General features: G+C 37.4%; 1 protein-coding gene across 1 annotated transcript; it reads right to left on the minus strand.

The window, feature by feature from the left end:
• Positions 1-322: 322 nt before the first annotated feature.
• Positions 323-22,328, minus strand: LOC128025410 (unconventional myosin-XVB-like). Its single transcript, XM_052611749.1, has 59 exons — positions 22,239-22,328; positions 22,055-22,158; positions 21,906-21,969; positions 21,722-21,835; positions 21,485-21,646; positions 21,284-21,397; positions 21,022-21,080; positions 20,794-20,917; positions 20,539-20,634; positions 20,100-20,231; positions 19,697-19,822; positions 19,502-19,579; positions 19,096-19,241; positions 18,904-18,949; positions 18,653-18,777; positions 18,174-18,288; positions 17,883-18,058; positions 17,690-17,780; positions 14,348-14,410; positions 14,120-14,177; positions 13,231-13,355; positions 13,008-13,103; positions 12,702-12,937; positions 12,283-12,452; positions 12,054-12,126; positions 11,224-11,397; positions 11,011-11,129; positions 10,738-10,808; positions 10,182-10,260; positions 9,837-9,926; positions 9,643-9,746; positions 9,336-9,572; positions 9,165-9,237; positions 8,971-9,069; positions 8,652-8,814; positions 8,256-8,346; positions 7,933-8,143; positions 6,921-7,036; positions 6,748-6,807; positions 6,560-6,635; positions 6,350-6,465; positions 6,137-6,255; positions 5,525-5,666; positions 4,687-4,798; positions 3,921-4,338; positions 3,790-3,835; positions 3,627-3,699; positions 3,363-3,439; positions 3,189-3,265; positions 2,842-2,972; positions 2,555-2,649; positions 2,383-2,460; positions 2,204-2,300; positions 1,973-2,121; positions 1,322-1,446; positions 1,075-1,208; positions 864-997; positions 632-769; positions 323-511 (listed from the first exon to the last, which is right to left on the minus strand). Exons 1-59 carry the CDS (start codon positions 22,269-22,271, stop codon positions 416-418), a joined length of 6,846 nt encoding a protein of 2,281 aa, XP_052467709.1. The 5' UTR covers positions 22,272-22,328; the 3' UTR covers positions 323-415.
• Between the last annotated feature and the right edge of the window lie 245 nt (positions 22,329-22,573).

Genomic DNA, 22,573 nt, shown 5'->3' on the forward strand with positions numbered 1-22,573 from the left:
CCATTTGGTGGTATAAATTCATAATGATACTAAATTAAACACATTTGTTTAAAAATATATATATTACATTAAATAACGCTTATTAAAGCTATAATGTTCATTCCAAACAGTTCAAAATGTCTTTGTATTTTTTATAGAAAATTGTACACTCTATACATCTCCGCAGTATCTTTATTCCCCATGAAAAACCCTGGCTATAATGAATTAAACATTTGTTAACCTTGATGTTATATATATATATATATATATATATATATATATATATATATATATATATATATATATATATATATATATATATATATATATATATATATATATATATATATATATATATATATATATATATATGAGACATCTGTGAACTTTAGAGTAAGTCATGGGTTATTAGGTGAACTTTACATATGTTGCTTGTTTAATGTGGGGTTCCGGTTCGACTGGACATATTGCTGTAGGGGGGTTTCACAACCTCTTCCATAATCACAGCAATGGTGTGGCACAGCTCTTTCGCCTGGGAGACACGAGAGATAGAGCAATCTCATTAATCAAAACCAAAACATTAAACAAGACCAGCTCTTGAAAATGACTGTATTGTATAGATCCATGATCTGTATCTACAGTACATACAAACCTGCTTTAGACTTAAGCTGACAGTCTTGGGTTGAGTTTGGCCACTAAAGGTGATCTCAACCGATGGCAGCTTGTCTTTCTTGGGACGGACTGAGCGCAAGGACTGCACGTCCTCCAGAGACATTGTCAAACATTCGTTCTGCAAAGTTTGTGATTCTTTAGTTGTGGTCGGGTATGGTTAAAACACACAGTTAAGATCAAAACATCACGGGAACTGAACAAGGATGTCATACCTGTGATTTGGGATCAACGATTTTGATAACTTCATGGCTGACTGCGACCAGGGAGGGAGACGGGCAGCTGCGATGACTGACTTTCTGAGCAGTGAATACATCAAATCCAAAGAAAGGCAGCAAACGGACACTTTCTGAAAAAGTTGAAGAGTTTGTTTATATGGATAAGGATCTGAAATGGTTTAACAGCGCATTCAATGGTTTCACTCACTGATAAAATGAGCTTTGGCATCAAGATGGCCGAAGGGGCCTAAGGTAGAAAACTGTGCCCTTATAGTAGCAAGAAGTCTTTCATCACTGGGGTTGAGCCGGTCCGTCTGGGGAAGGTACTGCTTTACCTCAGCGCTGAAGATGAAAATAAGTGTCATATTTAAACCAATGATTCAAATGTCAGTTTAAAGTTTCACTGAAAGTTTTAGGGACATGGAAATCGCATGGTTTGAGATATATAAAATTACTTGGAGGGTAAATCAGTCAGTCCAAGGGCAAGGTGTTGAAGAGCGGTCAACTCTGCCACCTGCTGGTAGATTGTAGAGCTGGTCATGGGCAGCAACAGCCTCCCTTTCAGATAATTAGCCACAAGCTAAAAAAAAAAAAAATGAGATGGCATCAGTCATACAATACATGAAAATGATAGAAAAAAGTTCAAGACTGATTTGTGAGCATAAGCTCACCAAGGCAGCATTTATTTGATCAAAAATAATTGTGAAATATTATTACAGTTTAAAATATATATATATTTTAAATAATTTAAAATGCAATTTATTTTTGTGATGTTCAAACTGAATTTTCAGCAGCCTTTGTGTCAGTCTTCAGTGTCACGTGATCCTTTAGAAATCATTGCTATATGCTGATTCGGTGCTCTCAGGAAACATTTCTCATTATTATCAGTGCTGAAAGATTTTTTTTTTCAGTATTACCTGATGAATTAAATGGTGTTTTAAAATTTTTGTAGCATTATAAAATTTACAGACACCAAATGTTTGAATAGTAGTGTATTTCAAGATATATATCTTGAAATCTTGAATATTCATCAATGTGAAACAGGGGTTGTGTTATTACTTTAATATTGGAAATTATAATGAATTCAAAAGTGACTGTTTTTGTACCAGCTGGTAGTGGAACTCCACATAAAGATCATTGTTGAACTGGAGCGGCTGTTTCCAGATTATTCGTTGAAAGGAGAGGGAGATGGAGCCATCATCCAGCAGGAAGTCAAACAGATACTCCTCAGAGTGAATTGGACGTGTCCAATCACCTAAGAGAGGGATTCATGGTTACCAAAAAAAAAAAATGAATGTGTGTTCATCTGAGCATAAGAGTGACTAAAGGTTTCTTACTTTTTTTCTTAGTGGCATGGATGGAAAATTCCTTCACTTCTGCTGGATTTATGATGCCCATCTCAGTGCAAAAGTCTTGTACCACCTCAAATGCAACCTACAGAAAAGCATAATAGGACTTCATGTAAACAACACATTATCTGAATAGAATAAAAATAGAAAGAGCCACCCTCACTTACACTAAAGCTGCGAATCTTGCAGGAAATTTCATTTCCACCAGGCAGCATGATGGGCAGCCGACGAGAGTTCCTCCCAGCCTGCACGTGATTCAGATATCAGGGCAAAGAAATGCTTCACACGCCTTCATCTTCTCTGTGCAACATTTTTCTTTTCTCATGTATCTTCACTTACCAAAATGGCCTCCATCTCTGAATGGGAAGGGATGTACCTGCGTCCTCCAAAACTGAGTGACCGTTTGAGATTCTTCATGCACACATTTGCCAGCTCTAAATACAAACATTATAACCAATGCAAACAAAAAAACAGCCATTATTGTGCACACAAATATGCTCAAATGACTTTCTAATCAGATTGTATAACAAAACCCACATAAGATGTAATCTTGGCTCATATTGGTGGGTTCATTGAAGCAAGTCTGCACTACAAAAACAGTATAAGATGTTAGGGGAATACTGTACCTTGAAAAGGGTGGTTGGCATCATGAATGATGGCCTCCAGGTGACGGGTGCAATATGGCAGGAGAGTGTTGGAACAAGGGAAGAATCCAGTCACCAGATTGAACAAACGCCAGCCACGGGTACAGTTCTCCCTACAAAATCAGCAAACAATATGCCCATTCAAAAGTTTAGGGTCAGTAAAATTTGAGAAGTCATTAATGACTAACCGTACAAAGTTCAAAAGAGCAACATTAATTTGTAACACTGTAAATGTCTTTACAGTCACTTTATCAATTGAATGTGTGCTTGCAAGTATATTTTTAAAAAATCATTTGAATGGTAGTGTACATAACATATTATTTACTCACTTGAATGGGTTTTTGGTAGTCTGCTTGATGACCTGACAGTAGATCTCATCCCTGAGGAACTCCTTCTCTTTTCCCAGCTGAACCAAAACAAGTTGTCATGTTACAGATCAATACTGTAAATTCAACATACCTCTCAAAAAACATGCTGTACTGTAGGTTTGGAGGAAAACTTACCTGCAAAATTAAGTTAACACAGTCACTCTCTGTCTGATTTTTCTTCATAGGCTGATCCAACATAAACTGCATCAAAGCTACAAAGAAATTGTTGGGTCAAATACTTGTTCTCTGGAATACTTGACTCTCATTGGTCAATCATTGGGGTCCTGATTTTATTTTCCATGACCCACTGACTGTACACTATCCCAGGGATGCCAAAATGTATGCTGTTATAATGGATGAGTTTACAGTATGTATTTATCAGTACATTCGTTCACTTACTCATGAAGTTTTGAGCACCCAGACGACTGAGATCGCTGTCTGAGAAAAAGATCAGTGATTCCTGGATGGGATTCTAATAAAAGAAAGCAGCAAACAAAAACATTTAAACAAATGTTTAAATCCCAGCATGCATCGAGTGAGAGACTAAGAGATGCATACATACTGGAGTATATTCCACCATCTCATTAAGACTTTTGTCTTTGTTTGTTCTGAAAAATAAGAGAGAAATAAATCAATGTCAAGTGGAGTTTGTAAAGTATGAAGCAAACTCCTCTGCTTTCCAGAAGATTTCACCTGCTGATAGCATCTGTGAAGAACTTCTTGGCAAACTCAGTCATGATATGCTTATGACGTTCTGATTCAGATCTCTGCATGGTCCCCACTTCCACACTGTATTCACTGCTAGACGCTGAGCGGGTAACAGGGGTTTTGTAAATGGAGCCATTGACAGGGGTGTTGGTCACAGGGCGATTGACAGGGGTGTTGGTCACAGGGCCATTGACAAGGGTGTTGGTCACAGGGCCATTGACAGGGGTGTTGGTGACAGGGCCTCTGGCTGGTACATTGGAGGAAGAGCTGGTGAGTCTCATACTCTTCTTCCGCTCCAGCTGCCGCTCCATGTTGCTGCTGTGGTAGTCTGGTGGGGCACAAGGCTGAGTGACGTCCACCAAGAAGAGTCCAGAACGGCCCCCACTGGAACCAAACATCCATCCTGCAAAGATAAGAAACTCAATAGTACACATCTTTTAGGTCTTATGCTAAAAGTGATATTCATTTTACAAACATGTGACACTTTTTCCTTATTTTTTTTAAATATCGTGCATAAAATGTTCCTTACTAACAAATATATGTCAAGGGAAATAACACTTGATAAATTAATCTAATCATATCCTTAGAGCATTAACAAATTAGAAAGCCTGTTTTTAATGATCAGACATGTAAACTATTGAATCAACCAATGGCTTTTTTGTGATTCTGTGTTGCTAATGGAGTAGAAATTACACATATTAACTTAAAGTTTATGGAGATTCTGAAACTGTTTTCTCAGGTCTCTTCTCACCGTCCTTGAGCCCATCCATGTTCAGGATTTTGATGACGTCGCCTCTGTGTAAGGTCAGCAAGCTCTTGTCATCTGTCACATAGCTCTTCACAGCGATCACATAGTCTGAGTTCTGCAGATACAGAATCAGTCAATTTTATGGCAAAGAAAATTAAGATCCGCATTTATCACTGTTTGGCAAATTGTTAAAATAGTTTCTTTAGCAATCCACACAATCTGGAATCTCACATGAGGACAAAAGATGTCCCCACACAAATTTTACAACAGGTTTAAGTTGTTCACACAAACTCGCTGCAATGTCCAGCAGAAACCTGCTTGATTTGAAAGTGACTTCTGTGTGACAATAGGCCATTTATCTTTCTGCCCACGAAAATTCACTAAAATTAGTGATAAGACAGAGAACTGAATCATGGATGACAAATGTAAAAGGCCAAAAAACAAGATCATGATACATAACAATAGTTAATGTCATGGTTAAAGTCAACATGAAACCGCAACACATTTTACTTCTGTAATTTAGTGAAAGAAATAGGAAATTAAATAAAAAAAATAATAATCTATATATGGTGGGATTGTGATTGTGAAAAGAAGGTTTTGCATACCAGAAATGAAGCAGCTGAAAGAAAACAGGTTGAGAAATTGAAAAAGAGAGCCTGAGTTGTTTTAGAGGCTGACCAAGTTGCTTTTTTTCTTATGAGTAAAATATACTGAACTGTCAATTCCTTATAAGATCATGAATTTGTATTAAAAAAAGTATAAAGGGTCAGGTATGTTGACTTTAAATGAAAAATAAAGCTACATGTGTTAAGGTTAGTATCACAAGATTTAAACGGAGCACCTTAATCAGCTCCATGAGGAAGAGATGAATCACAGCAGCGATCTGTGCAGCCTGTTCAGAGTGAAGCTCCAACTCCTCATTACTCAAAGTGATCAAGACTTTTCCAGCCCCTTGCTGCTGTACTGACAAAACCTGTGAAAAACTGAACAGCAAAAAACACATAGTTATATAAGTTGCACCACCACAGAATATTTGATACTACTGTTCAAATGTTTGGGGTCAGTAAGATTTATTTATTTATTTTTATTAATGTGATCTTTGATCTTTCATATTTGTGAAATCCATGATAAAGCATCAAAGACTACAGAGATAACAAGCATCAAAGTTAGAATTCAACCATTAATTTCACTATGATTTCATCTTTGACATGGTCTTACTCAGTCAGTAATACAGATACAATGTTACGTTTTCACAGAATTTTGTTCTTTAGCTAATAAAGGATGATTTTATATAGAAAACTTTTTTATATATGTGGACGATTATCATGGCATCTGTTTGTATATAGTTCAGCAGAGTTTTGACTATGTTCTTGATATGGAATTTAAACTCAAATAAAATGTTGATCACAGAAAAAAAATTAAAAATAAATAAGTCTGTTGTGATGTTCTGTACCTGTAGCTGTGCAGTAGTCTGAGGTGTTCAGGGTTTATGCCTGAAGCTCTGGCAACCTTCAGAAGTCTGATTCCTCGATGCGACACTCCCAGAATCTGAGAATCGCCTCCGTTCTCCACCTGTGAAGCACACACGCACAAACATTTCTGGGTGATTGACGAATTTCTGTATGCATGTTTCTGTGCATTATGTAAGAAAAGCCAAGTATTTCACCTTGACATTAAAGAGGCGTGCAAAGTAATTGGACCAGCTGTCTCTTGCTGCCATCACAACTCTTTTCTTCATAGCATCATCTAGTGAACTGATACTTGTTCTGGTATTGAAACTCGCTGGTGAGAGAAAAACAAAGAGATGCAAAAATATATATATATACAAATAGCTGAATTGTCCATGATAGTTTATCTGATTTATCAACTGTCATACCCAAAAGGTCTTTCATTTTACGTCTTTCTTCACGTGAAATCCTCAGACAAGTATCTGAGTAAGTGTCTCGCATGATCTGCAGTTTGCAAAAACAGTAGCCAATGTGAGGCCCAGAATTTAATATTTATAACATATATTAATTTTTGCATTGTATACAGAGCAAATGCAATGCAATGTTTGCTACTGACCTGCTCACAGAGTAAATTAAGAATGTATGGGTGGTTGAATTTTTCCCTGGGATAAAACAGCTGCGTACAAGAAAGCACAAATAGCGTGAGTGTACTGTACATAAGTTAGCCAGAAGCAGCCATGATAACCTTTGTAAGGGTCATGCGAAGTCACATCAAACTCTCTTAGTTACCTCCTTGCGAAGGAAGAGTTTGCCAGGCATTCTGGGATAGGAGAAGTAAACGCTGGCAGAGAATCTGTGCAGTTGGGAGCGAACACTCTCCTCCTCAGCCATCCTGTTGAACTGATCTTTAGACACACAAAAAGGGTGAGATCATATTAGCAAATGAGATCTGTTTACCTTAATACTTGACATTTAGAAAGAGAAAGCTGCATAGCTTGCTTCAAATTTGCATGTGTATAACTTTAATTTATATGAATATCTCTATGCTGCAAATTAACGTATTTGTGATTTATACAAATATCCTCCAGACAAGGCATCTTGCTTGAATTGTTTTTGTAAAAAAAAATATAAAATAAAAAAACACACTCTGAAAATTTCTTAATAATTTAGCAGTTATTCTATTAGACAGAAGGAAAAAATTAAGAAACATTTCCTTAATATATAAAAAAAATTCTTCATAAATTATTTCTTATTCAAAACATATAAAAATAATAAAAATTTTATTAGTTTTAAATACATATACACAGTACACACACACACACACACACACACACACACACACACACACACACACACACACACACACACACACACATATATATATATATATAAATATAATTAAAATCGACAAAATATTCCAGTTACATTTTAATTGCTGAAAGGAAACACAAATGAATAAGTTAATAAAAAATGATCTCAATAAATACTATTTTTTTTCAACATCTAGAATAGTTTGATTACAACAAGAAAAAATAAAACATCTGAATTATTTCTTAACAGATTGTCAGTCTTTCATTTTAATGCATAGCAAATGTCAAAATCCGTTTAAACCTACAAATTTGTGAATTATTTCATTTCGCCCCATGTTCAGTTAATTGTGCTAATTAATGTTAAAGAAAACTAAGTAATATGATTTCAATATTTGAATATTTAACCCAATATATTATGACTTACGTGATGTACTATGTGTACTGCATATATGTTAGAAGTGACTCGTATAAATGATTTGAGGATCACTTACTAAGTCCAGGTGGAGGCATCAGTGGTGGGCTGGGGATGCTGGGAGATGGTGGAGGGATGGGCTCACGAGCTCGAGGCAGAGCATGCGAACGCTGCGAGCTGAAAAGATCAGCCAGTGAACGCTGCTTCTGTTTCATATCGTTAGAGATGGGACGAGGACCATGGGACTCAGGGAGCTGTGGTGGTAAAGGAGGCTTCTCTTCCCACTGTTTCTGCAGCACAAATAATACAGAAAAGATTCATGGTCAATTTCTGCATTCTTGAGATTGAACTTTGACCTCAAAAAGTTTATTATGGCCTGTCACTCAGGTCGGTATCATCTACCTTCTGTTGAGTGACAGGTCCCTGAGATTTGAGAATGGCCAGAGCCTCATCTTTGGGGTCATTTTTCTTTAGAAAGTTCCTGACCGGTACCCTGTGATGATCAAAGTCCACATTATTCCTCCTCTTACAGTTTAAGAATCCCTCCAAGTGAAAAGGTCAAAGCAACATAATATTATGCAAGCATTCAGTTTTTAAGCAGAGGCTGCATTAAGTCAGTGTGAATCACAATTAGCAACCCATTTGACTTCCTTGGCACAACATATTTTAAAGCGAAACAGGACATGTCACAGGAAAAAAAAGAGAAGGGCTTGATTTTATCCATTGAGAATTCATCTGATCACTAAAAGGTGGAGCAAGGTCTTGCTTTAAAATAATTCAGGTCAATTCTTGACCCACCTGACAGGCTCAAAGGCTTTAGGTTCTGGAGAGGGCCGGCTCTGGTACTTCTTGATGATCTCTCTAATTTTACTAGTAGGTTCTGGTTTAGGAGATGTGGGTTCTGGAGGTTCTGGTTCTGGTTTAGGTTCTTTGATGTTAGGAGGTACTGGGAGTGGCTTCACTGTGTGAAGAAGAGTTTATAAACTTCAAGACATTATTTTGGATGATGGTTTAATCTAGTAACACTATAGTGAGTTTAAAGTCACTATGAGTTTAAATGTAAATAAAAAATGAATCACAAAACTTCTAGTTCTAGGTGTTGTGCCAGACGTCTGACCTTCCGTCTTTACTGGTGGAGGGGATTTGGGTTGGGTCACCGGTGGAGTGGCATATATCAGTGGCTTAGCAACCTTTGGCGCAGGCTTTGGGCGTGCTTCTGATGTACATGTGATGCATAAAGATAGTGAAAATCTTTTATGCAGTTTGATTTTAGCCATTTTTAAGGATTCTCTTTCAAAGTGTGAAACTCACCAATCTTTTGAAAAAAATCCCTCTTCTCTTGAAAGGACCCTTGATCTTCCGTGAACTCTGTCTCAGGCTGTGGCTTAAAGAACAAATTAATTCACTGTAAAAATCTGAAGCGTAAAGATAAAGTTAACGGAAACAAGAAAACACAGGCACTAGTCAATATTGCGCTTGTACCTCTGGCCTGCCGAGCTTTGGATGGGTCTCTGGGGCTTTTTGGGCAGTCTGAGGGATGGTTCTTTCTACCTGGGGGTGGCTTCGGGGTCTGGTTTCGGGTGAGCGTGCACGTGGAGGAGAGCGCCGCCACTGACGTGGTGACTGTCTCTGTGATTCTCTGTCTCTGTCGCGTTTTCGCATCTCTTCCTGCTGCTGCTTCTGGGACATTGTCATCGCCTGCATGGTCATCTGCTGAGCCTATAGGGAAAAACATATATATATATAAGGATTTCACCTGCTCTAAATGTGTTTTGAGTGGTGGACTCACCAGAAGCAGAGCCTGTTGATTGATAAAGGCCTGTTGCTGAGCAGCCATTTGCTGTGTGTTGACAGCGGGTATGGCTTGTGGCATGGCAGTTGGCATCATCATAGCTACAATCCAAAACAAGCAGTAGGAAGAGAGTAAGCATTTAACAGTTTATGCTATCAGAGATGCACAGCATCAACAGTAGGGATGCTTACTTTGCATGGGATGCATTTGTTGCATCATGGTCATGTTTGGCATCATTGGTGCGGCAGCATAGCCAGCCATGACAGGATTCATTGGCATTCCTAAATGATAGCAGGGGAGTAAAACAGTACAGTTACTAAAACATTCTAATGTCAGTATGGTAAAAGTATGGTAAATAAATATATAAATACTGAGTAAATAAAACATTTAAATTCTTGTTTAAATCTTGTCTAGATCTTGTTACCATGAAACTGTATTATATAAATCAGCATTAAATTGGCCTCACTCCTCTCTAAATATCTGTATCACCATCAATCAATCACTGCACACTGATTAAACAGATATACAATCTGTACCTGCTCCGGCGTACATGCTGGGCATCATACCTCCTCCACCTCTCATTCTACGATTCAGCATGGCCATCCGCTCAAAGTCCTACCAATAAAAAACAAATAAAAGTGCACATAAGACCTCTGCAGGCCAGCCCTCAAAGATAAAAGGCAATACAAGTAGAACTCAGTTAATAAGTGCTAAAGCTATGTAATCTTTGTTGGCTTAATAAATGTTAACAATATATCTGCGTAGCCTAGTGATAAGCAAACGTGCACCAACATGCACGTGACATGAGTTTGATTTCGTGACTTGTGTTCCAACTCTATAAATCTAAAACAATATTTATTATAAAATGTATAAATATCAAAAAATATACAGTGGCATTTAATTTAAAGAAAGACATCACAAGCACACTTTTCATTTCTACTTCACTAGAAGACGTTTAATAGGTCATAAATGATAAATTAACAGATATATTGTTAGTTCCTATAAAATAATGACTTTTGTTTTCAAAGTAGCTGCCAGTTTGACTATAAACTGTACAATAATGTTGATGTGTTTGAACTGGATGATACTGACCCCAGGACCCTGATCAAACACAGGATCAAAAAGGTCATCAACGTAAGAATCCATCTGTCGACTGCGAGATCCTAAAAGAAAGATTGTTACAGGAGTGTCCCTTACAAGTCCGAGTGAAACATTCATTTTATTTACTCTACAGGGTGAGCCGCTTCCCAACCCACTGTAGCTCTTATTCTCTTTGATTTCTTTCATTGTCTCTCTGCAAAGCTATGCAACAGAACAATGATAATGTATTTACTCTCTGTTTCCTAGTAATGGTTGGACACTCACTCTGGGATGTGGAGGAAGGTTCATAGGTATCCCATGGGGATGCTTCAAAGGGTGGGAGACCAGGGGCTTGCATAGGGGGAGCTGGAGGTATAAAGTCATCCAGATCTGAAGTTCCCATCCTGACATGAGAAAATTGATCATTAAAGGAATAAAACTGTGATTTGACAGTTTCCTTTGATTTAACTATTAGCACTAAGCTCTACACAGGCGTACCTGTCACTTGTGTTGCTAAAGAGGTATTCGGGTTGAGTGTGTGCGTAACCGAGGGTCACATCAGCCTCCACTCCAGCCAAGAGATCCATTACAAAATCACAGCCTGCCATGTCGGTCCAACCCTCGTCAGCCAGCAGAGACACAGACCAGCCCTGTGTAGCTTCAGTCAGACCCCTGAGAGAAAGAAATATGACTTATTCTGAACTCTCAGGGATGTAACACTTCATAAATCACCACTCACCATCCACTGCTTGCGTGTTTATGGTACTCTAATAATTACAACAAGGGTGAATCTCATATATATAAAAATACTATTCCTTAGAGTTTATTTACATATTACATAATTATATATTTAATGATTTTGTTATATATATTGCATTTAATATATATTGCAATTGAAATATGTTTATTTAAAATTAAAATTGAAAATAAAAAATATGATATAAATATGATTTAATTAAAATTAACCACATTATTTATTATATCACATTTAAAATTGAATTTATTTTATAATGATTGAATATATAATAATTCTACTATACACAATTTTTGTATTTACTTAATGATATAAAAACATTAAAACATTGCTCCTTGTTTTTCTTTATATTTCAGATTCATATATTTCCCAAAATACAACCTAGAAAAAAACTTGTATTGATGCTACTTTATATAAATAAATACATACTGTACTACAAATTTTGTTGTATTATAGCAATGAAAAAAATCTGCCCAGTTTTCATGAACACGATGACACAATGCAAATTATTTTCAAGGGCTTAAAATGTAAAAAAAATAAAAATAATTGTGAGACATCTATATGTATTAGCTACCTGTAGCTAAGAAGCCAAGAGGCCAGTTGTTCCCCTGTCGTCCAAGACTCAACCTCCACAGTCAACCTTTCCTCTTCAAAATAAAAACAGTCAGCATTAAATAAATAGAACACTTTCACAATGCATTCGTACTCCAATATATTTCATATAATTAATTCTTTTTGTAATGAACAGTGCAGTAACTGATAATTATTCCAGTTATCAGATACAGCTCATCAACAGTCCTTACCATTGAAAGTGTTAACCTCCACCACCATCTTTCCTTTTCTCTGATTGGCTGTCCACTCGAGTTGACTCGGAGGATGTTGTCTGCAGGCAGGGGAGGGGAGCTGGAGGGATGTGAGGAGCTTGTGTTGACACATAGAGCGGTACTCCCCTGGACCTCGGTCAGACACGTACCTGACGATCATTATACATACCATGTTTAATTCTGCTGATAGGCAGACTTCTGTCTGCAGTTATCTATTGTCTATAGATCACTATGAAATTTGACTTTACAATCACATTTCATTCAGTTTATTTAGGAAATGTTAATTTGTAAAATCAGTCACTGGTAATGTTATACCAGTCAACCACATTACAATAATAATCACTTCTTGTTCTAAAGACCACACTTTTGCATTTGTAATACTATAACTGAAGACGTACTTGAGGAGGGGTTTCTCCAGGGCAGGAGAGGGTGTGAAGGCACTCAGACAGCAGGCCAGGAGCAACCATCCCCGGAGGACACTCTCCTCATTATCCCCGTCCCAAGTGTGGTACACCAGCTGAGCAAGAATCTCATCCCTGATGCTGGGCTGTGATTGGCTCTTCTCCACGATGTAGTTCCCCAACATCTGCTCTTGCCATCCAGTCAGATCAGAGTCACCTGTGAAACGCAGGATCTAAAGAAGAACGTAGACATGTAAGGATGTTGATTTTCTGTGGTAAATATCCATTTAAAATACTACGGACCAGTTTGTAGATTTCTAGAGCTGTCCGAGCGTCATCATAGTCCAGAGAAGTCAAAGGCCTCTGAAGCGGGAAACCCTGCGGTTGGCACCATCCATCCTAAAGAAAAAAAGCATCTAAAGTGATATAACAAATGCATAAAACTAATTTACATGCATGAAAATTGTAAATGAATTGGAAGACCCCAAAACCAAATTCTGCTGTATGTTTTGTATGTAACGTCTACCTTCAGGACTGTGTTGGCATATTTGGAGAAAGGGTGTCTGTCAATGTCTTGGGGCAGTGAGAGGTTGTGGTCTGCTTTGACCTGTGGCAGAGCTACTTCTGTTACTCCTGACCCTTGAGGACGTCCTGAAAGCCATCATAGTACAATGTGAATATAATTTAATAATGTTGATGGACACTCATCAGCCACTCCAATACAGTTTTGATCAAAAAGCAATGCAGTTTACTTATATCCATTACTTAAGAAATTTTTTTTTTAATTTGTGTGTGAACAAGGTCAATCAGTCTAAAACAGAATACTTTAATCAGCAAGGATGCAGTAAATGAATCCAAATTGACAGTAAGGACGTTATTAATGTTACAAAAGATGAGCTGCCTATATCCATCAAAGAATCCAGACTTACTTTAAACTGCAATCACATTTCACAATATTCCTGTTTTTACTGTATTTTTTATAAAAATAAAAGCAGCTTGGGGAGCATTACTGACTTTTTTGAACTATAGATAGATATATTCAAAATCAGCTGCTGATGTATTTAAAAAAAAGTCAGGAAACACCTTTCAGTATCTTGAGTTCAGTGTAGTTTCACACGGTCAAACCACTGAGAAAATTGTAAATAGGTTGCTTTAGGAAACGTGTTAATCAAAACTCCAATGAAGAAAAAAAAACTCCACTGTCTCTTGATTTCATTAGTTAGTTTTGAGAAGCTAAGAAAAAATTTCACATTTTACTTTTAAGCATTTATATAAATACATATGGAAACGTTTTACAATACTTTCAAGTGTTTGATCAATCAATTTGACTTTTGATTATGCTAAATGACACAATACCTATACTTCAATTTAAGTATAGAACGTTTTTATTGGTTAACAAGTATCAAGGATCTCACCTGCTGCACTGCGTAATCGGGCCGACAGTTCTGCCGGGATCTCCAATATTCCCACATCCTTCGGGAAAAACAATTTTGTCGATCAAAATGAACTCTTAACTCTGAAGTGACCAGTTAAATTATGTCTGAGACCATACAGAACAGATGCTCAAAGACCTTGAGCACACAAGTCATAATAAAAGAAAATAAAACAAATCTATAAAAATGAAAAGATTCAGAGTGTCTCACCATCTCTGAAGAGGACGATGTAGGTTTTGCTGCTTCCTTCACCCTGGTTCTATCAGTATGCTCCTGGTCAAATCAAAATACAATCAAAAACACAATCTAACTTTAAATAAAAGAAGAAAAAGTTTAATACTAAGACACCCTTTGTTCATTTCCATATTGTAGTGTTTCATTTCTTCTTGACTGAACAATGGGACATTTATTTTGTAAAGCTATTCCACTCTTTTATTCTATTACCTGTCCACGGCATCGTATGCAAAGGTAAAGGCAAACTATTCTTAGCAGCTGGCCTTCTTTTATATCCTAGGAAGACCCTCCCTTGACTCGCTCCTCCCCAAACAAAAGAATTACATGAAATATGAGTCATCAAACCCATTTTTATCTGATCAGATTGTATTATCATTATGTTTGATTGGCCTTTTCTGTTTTGTGTATCATTCTTGCCAGAAAGTAGTGTGCAGAAAATAAGGCCACTGATTTTTACCCATTCTAGAAACAAATCTGGGGGCATTCTGGAATGTTGCCACCAGATACCTTTTGCCTGTTCCAGCAAACCTTTCTTACACTAATTAAAATTAACTTTTATTGGACACGCACAAATATAATCATACAAAAGATACACAAAGCTGCTTAACCCACTAAATGAGGATCATGTCACAAACCAGTCTTACAACAACTGCATAACAATTACTACAAAGTGATTTGACAGCAGAATTAATGACAGCTGAGGAGGACATAGTCCAAGCTGTATAAAACAATGATGGGAAACAAGAAAACATAACTGAACGTTGCAGGTTATATAACTTAGTGGATCATTTAATAATGACTTACTACCAGTCAAATGTTTAGACTGACTTTATGCTTCTGATGAACATAATAATTGCTTTAATGCTCAAAATCAGTTTTTTTTAATATAAATATATATTGAATTTGTTTACACAACTAACATTTCTATTCATATTATTTTTAACAGATGATTTGGACCTCAGAGAAAATCAGCCAATAAGTGTCCAGCAGAACCATTTAAAAGCATCCCATGATGCTGAGAGAGCATGTGAAGAGTTGTCATCTAGATTGTGAGGAATCTCAAAAATATTTTACCATAATTCCCATATATCCATTTGTGTTTTTTAATAGTTTGAAAGCTGTAATTGTCAGGGTTTTGCACTGACACTGTTTGTCTTGTGTTTTTATTCTTGTGTCTATGTCTTGTTTCAGCACATGGCCTTGTTTTCCTTGTCCATGTGCATCCTTAGCCCACCTCTTTACCACACCCTCTTGTTAGCCTATTTGGTCTAATTGTGCTCACCTGTTCCTCATGTATTTTCCTCCCTATTTATAGTGCACCTTTCTCTTTTGTGTTTGCTGGTCCTTGGTCATTCTCACCCCCTCTGTCTCTGCCTGTGGCTGAATATATGTTCATGTCTGGTTGGTCTTGTGCCCCTTGTCTAGTCCTTGTAATTCCAAGTTCTTGTCTTGCTCCTTGTTTTAGTATTTTTTGTTTTTGCCTTTTGTTGCTTTTATTTGTAGTTTAGTTTTTCTAGTCCTGATTCATTTATTTTTTATCATTCTCTTAAGTTGGTTAAATGGGTATTTTTTTATTTTGTTGCTTTACTTTTATTAGTTTATTTGTTTATATTCTTTTGTCTCTGATTTAACTTGTGTTTTTGTGGAGCTTTGTCCTGTCTGGTCATGTGTTCGAGTTCTTGACCTGTCCCAATGTGTCCTGTCTGGGTTCTACCTGCCTGGCATCTGGTCTGTCTCCAGAGTCGGTGGTCAGCAAGTGTCTGAGCTCTGCTCTATGGTGCCTTGTGTGGTCTTCTCTATCAGCCTGGTCTTGCTGCCCCCTCTGTTGCCAAAGTATTCTGCCAGTTGTTTCCTGAAGCCTTCCCTAGCTGTTCCTGTTGTGGCATCTTTTGTGCACTTCACTACCTTGTATCAGTCTGTCTTATCAATAAAACCTTATCTCACTGCAATTGGGTCCTCCTTCCAGATCCCTGACATTAATTTTATTCTACAATATTGAAAATAGTAAGAATAAGTATATCATCTTAAGTAGAACACTTTTTTTTTTTTAAGTATAACAATTATGGCTGGTAGTGTAAAGTGTTAAAAAAAAAACTTTCAGATGTACAGATCCAACATATAAGATCACATTAAACAAATCACATTTAAAGTCTCATATTACTGATATAATCCCTTTCTTATTTTCAGCCCTGAGTTCTCTCTGTATCATTAATCTTTCCGTTTGCTATTAGCATGTGTAATATGGAAAAACATTAAACACTACCTACCTAGGATGATGTTAAAACAAACGTATCCGTCCCCATGCAAAGTGCTCTTAAACTGATGAAATTAGTTGAAATCCGAACACAAGAGAAGTGGTGCTTAGGTTGGACTTTGCAGGAATGAGAGCGAGAAAGTGAGGAAAACCGAGAGAGAGCCTACGATCAAAGATGAAAGGGCAGCCGGGCGGGTGGAGCTCACCTCACCTAACACTGACATTTCTTACATGTGTACACATTGCCCATGACCCACTAGAGATCAAACGTGCTACGTGAATCAGAAAATAAACATAACTTTAGCTGGTGTGTGGTGGGCGTTGTTGCGCACTATGGCTGCCGTCGCATCATCCAGGTGGATGCTGCACACTGGTGGTGGATGAGGAGATACCCCCTGACTATGTAAGCGCTTTGAGTGCCCTTGAAAAGCGCTATATAAATGTAATTAAATTATTATTATTATTAACTCTATTAATAATGGAGGTTTTTTAAGTAATGTAATTTGTTTTTATTTTTCTTGTTTTTACAAGAAATTTAAAAAATGAATGAGAAGCAGCAATCTTTTTTATTTATTTTTTTATTTTTTTTTATAAAATTGGAATTCTTTTCCTATAGAGGTTGAGTTATAGGAAACTATGGGTGCCATTCGTGATAAACCGAATTTCACAATCTAATATATTCAATAAAAAAAAAAACAGTCCAAAGTCCATTCAGAGAGTAAAATATATTATAAGACTCATAACTTATGATGCAAGTTGACACTCTGCCCTTACACGTAATGCAAGGAAACAGTGGCTCTTGAGACTCATATAACTAACTTGGAAATGCATTTGACTGTCATTGCATTAGATAATAAAATATAAAACCGGATGACATTAATGGGAGGAGTGAGGCTGGAATCATATTAGCTGTCTCATATAAATAAAGTAGTTGGTTTCCTAGCAATGGACCTTATAGGAAAACAGCTGATATAGTGAAGTGTGTGCATTTGTATATGTGCAAATTAAGGCAAGAAGAAGCCAAAGAGCTAGAGACAGACAGAGGGAGAGACAAAAGCTCTCACCCTCCAATGACGTTTCTTGATGGTGTCTCTGGTAATCATCATCGCTGCCCAAAACTGAGTGAAGGACTGCTTCAATTTCTTGTAGTACTTCCTGTAACAGAAAAAGAGGGCGCCACAGCTTCACATTTAGAATCACGTTAGATTCTCTTTGGTTTTTATCATGCTCTCAGAGTTGAAATCGCTGCACAAATACCGGGCCTGGTGGCCCCTGATGTGGGACTGGATGACGATAGCCTTCTGTTTAAAGAAACGGAAGTTTTTTCGGCAGATGAAGCCGCGAATGTTCCTCTGGATGGTGACTGCAGCCCATGTTTGAGTGCTACTCCATTTCTCCTCCACCCGCTGGTACAGACTCTCCTTCATAAACACCTGTGTTTTCACATTAAAGGAAGTCATTTTAGAGGGCGCTGTTTATGGTTAATGTAGTAAAAGAACGAGTCAGAATAACCCAGGCTGAGGTAGCTAAAGAGTTATGTTACTGTACTTTAGTGAGTCCTAGTTGGTACTGGCCTTCCTCTGCTCCTATAGTCTCCAGTAAAGTCTCTACTTGCTCTTTACAAGACTGGTGTGCAGGTTTCTGGGCCAATAATACGCCATATCTGAAATTAGACATAAACAGTGATTGAAAAATGTAGTTGAAACTCACCTAGTGGAGATTTTATGGAGGAAGAGACAGTGTAACGTTGCTGAATTCCTTAAAAAAAACTCTGATTGATGTTGGCTACCTATACTCAGGGTTCACACACATTTTGACCAATGGAATTACATGAGTTTTCCATGACTTTTAAAGATTTTACACCTTAAAAAATAAATTATACAATAATTATACACATATATAATAAAACAAAAATACAAATGTTATTTTCAGGCATAAATATAACTACAAACACACACAAATATGATAACAATGTATGATTGTTAAACCACTAATAATGTGTTTGAATGTCCTAGACTCTGTATTACCTCTCCATGAACAGAGCGAAAGGGATTCGAATTGGAAATCCTTCTTTTCGTATGTGAATGGTCTCCAGTATCCCTCCATGCCTTAGCTGTGTGGTTATGTAGTCTACATCAAATATGCCTGGAAGCTGAAACCACACAAAAACACCAAACTGAGATCCAACAATCCATTATTTGTGCTTGCTTACTCTAAACACAATGTTCAGAAACAGAGAGATTAGATGCACATTACATGCAGTGTCAGCTGAAATTACCTTAACATAGTTTGGCTTAAAGCATCGTATAAATGTAGTTTTACACCTAAAAAAACAGAGAATAAATAGGCGTTAAATTATCTACACATTGGACGACTACATAAGCCAAATGGCAATACCAAATACCCTGTGTATAAAATACATAGCAGTCAATATATACAAAAAAGTATGATAAAATAAATATCTGTTGACCTCTCCAAACGAGTGGTGAGCTCTATAAGTGACTGCTGGAAATGAGCAGCTACAGTTGACATCTGGTTGCGGTAACCTCTTGCTCTTCCCAGTTCTTTCTGTTGGACGTAACGCTCTTGAACCTTCCGGAAGAGACCCGACACCATCTACACAGACAAGAAAACTCCAATTACATCTTACAGGTTTCTGTTTCCAAACAATGGTGCTTTAAAACTTAATGAGACCTAAATCTTGCATAAATGATATGGGTTGTTCCTAACTCTTTTGTTTTGTCTGGTTGTGTTGACAGTCTCATGAATATATAATAGTGGACACGTTATTGTATTTCTTTGCAATCATGACACATTACAAATGACTGAAGACCGTGTGAAGTGAGCTTCCATGAACACAGCGTAGATGAATTTACCTGTAAACGACTGCGGGCAAAAAGCTCTAATACCTCTGGGCGAAACTGGTCATGATTTTTATTTAGAAAGTTGTGCACCTAGTGAGCAGGGGGAAAAAATCGTAGTCATGCAAATCAAAAGATTCTTGGCAAAATTGTTTGAAAAATCATGCTGCATGAAATAAATCATTTTGTGAAGGCTCAGATCAGGCTTGCCTGGTACGTGACAGCTCCTGCATAGTGATATATTGTGAACACTGGCAGAGGAATTTTGGGCTTGGTGTAGTAGGGACTGTTGCCATGGTGATAGTGACATTTCTGCAAGAATGTGTGGTCTGTAGCCTGGGACAAAAAAAAGGGAGAGAGCCAAAGAAAAGAGAAAGGCAAAAAAAGTCCAAAAGCGGCCCATAAATCCATTGTAGTATACATAATTTGCATTTGAATCAACACTAGGCCATTTTGGTGGAAAATCAAGTTTTATGATATTTAGACATCATGTTAGACACATACATGTAGAAGTAGAAACTTCTAAATCCATCGGTGAAGTATGAGATTATTCAAATGAATATTGACTTTAAGATCTCTAAAAACTCCGGATGAAGCTGAAATGTGAAGTTACTTGAGGAAGGCTAGTCTGGTCATCCAGAATGCGAAGGATCCCGTACGGCCGTGCTGAGATAAGATCCAGACAGCCATTAGAGTCTTCCAGAATTATGGGATACCACTGGATCTGCTCTGCGCTGTATTCCTCCTAACAAAAACACACACAACCAACCATTTGTTTTTTTGTTTGTTTTTTTTTTCAGTCCCCTAAAGTACTAATTATTTCCAATTAAAAAAAAAAATGTATCTGAGAAGCCATATTTATTGCATTATATCTCAAGAATTACATTTACTGGTCCCATCGGAATTGGTAGATAGATATATATTTATACATGTTCCCATCAAGTCCAAATGGTAGAGTCCCCTCAGGTTACTAATATTTTCATAAATGGCCTCTGAACTTGGGAAAATGTGAGAAAACATTTTTGATATAATTGCCGAGGACATTAACTGACCTGCTCTTGGGCCACCAGAGCTTTGTTCACAAACTGTTGCAGCTGCTCGTTGGCAAAGTTTATGCACAGCTGCTCGAAACTGTTCACACCCAGGTCCTGTAATGCATTTTTGTTCACAGAATTTTTAGAGGTGTAACAGGTAGGAATTCATTTCAACTATGCAGATTTGATTGAGGTATAAATGTAAAAAAGTCAATCAACAATAAATGTAGCAGTTAAATTGTCAATTTAAGGTCATAATGAGAGAGAGGATACCTCAAAGCCATATATATCCACAATTCCAACAGTGCTGTCCATCTCTGTGGGGATCAACCACTCATTGATGCGTTCAAGAATCCAGTCGAACAGCACAGAGTACAGCATCTTGGCAATGGCATCTCTGAATCAAGAGCAATCTGTCAGTATTCATCAGCCACCCTCAGGGGTCAGTGCATATAATACATTACTTCATCTAATAACTTCAGCAATATTTCATTGTCTAACCTGGATTCAATGGCACTTTCCACGGATAGAGGGCAGTAGATCCTATCATAAGTTGTTTCCTGTGGAAAAAATAACTATTGTGTTCTTAGGAGATACTTCTGTTGTGTTAAAAGTTATATTCTCGGTTTCAGCGTCAAATGTTCCAGAAACATTTCTTATTACCAATGTTTAAGTTATACTGAACCCAAAATATTCATTTAGTTCTGAGGTCATGGGGAGAAATGAGCATGTGTTTGGCTGAGATGGTGAAAGAGTTGCTCACAGTCACCCGGTGTGTGATGACCGTCTGTAAGGCCTCGGCAGACACCTGCAAGAGGTTTCCCACTCTCCGTGCTTCGGCTTCACTAAAAATACGGGCAACCTCAAACGATTCACTCTAATTTTTGATGGGAAAACAATTTACATAGCTTAGCTTAAAGACTCAAGAAACTTTCCTTAAATTGGGTAATCCATGCATTCACACCTCATAGGAGCTGAAGCAAATGTTGCCCAGCTGCAGGATCGATGACAGAATGGCCCAAATTGTTGCAAGCTGGTCAGCATGTAAACCAATGGTCTCCAAGCAGTGGACCAAAAGCAGGAAGTCTTGCTTGTCATGCTTCCCTTGTAGGTCACAAGCCCTGCCCTTAACAGCATTTAAAATATTTAATTAATAGAAATATTAGACAAATATCATAAACTAATGGGGCTCTTCTTTTACCTGGTTGAGGTAGAAGTATGTTTCAGCTCCTTGCAGGTAAAGTTCCTGCTTGTCCCAGTCATTCATTCCAGCCAGCAGTTCATAAAACACATGGTAGTTTCTTTCCTCCTTAGCCTAAAGGAACACAGTTGCAAACCTTGAACGTGTACTAAGTGCAAGACAAGCTAATGAATAAACATCTTACCTGGAAGACGATTCTTGATTTTTCAAGGAGATATTTTGAAAAAGACGTCCCAACAACAACACCACTGAAAAAACAAAGGGGCGATCATATCATGCTTATTTGATGCTCTCTGGCCCTTAAATCAAACAGACAGCATGCAGTTCACTTACTGGCGTATGTGGATGTGTAGGTACTTTCCAAATCGGCTGGAGTTGTTGTTCAGTATGGTTTTTGCATTACCAAAGCTCTCAAGAACTGGCAAAACATCCGTTGGCTAATGCGAGGGAGATTATCTTTTTGAGTTAACAGAACAAAACATAATTTTCCATATCTCGATGAATTGATTTCCTGTACCTGGCGTAATTTATCATTTCTGCCCTGATACATGGAACTCAGGTAATGGACAATGAGCTTTGCAGCCTCTGTTTTGCCTGATCCACTTTGTCCACTGTTGATATATTCAAATGTACTCAAATTTATAATATACAGTAGGAATATGTATATACATATATGTAATGAATAATGAAAAGTATATGTATGTGTACCATACGTCTAAATAAATATGAAATGTGTTGATGCACACTGTCAGCAAAAAATTTACCTTTAAGGGTACAACAGCTTGTCACTGGAGTGGTACCCACAAAGGGACACCGTTGTACCTTTTCTTGCCCCTAAAGGGTGCATATTAG

This window comes from Carassius gibelio, chromosome A12 (assembly GCF_023724105.1).
Source record: "Carassius gibelio isolate Cgi1373 ecotype wild population from Czech Republic chromosome A12, carGib1.2-hapl.c, whole genome shotgun sequence".
Lineage (NCBI taxonomy): Eukaryota > Metazoa > Chordata > Actinopteri > Cypriniformes > Cyprinidae > Carassius > Carassius gibelio.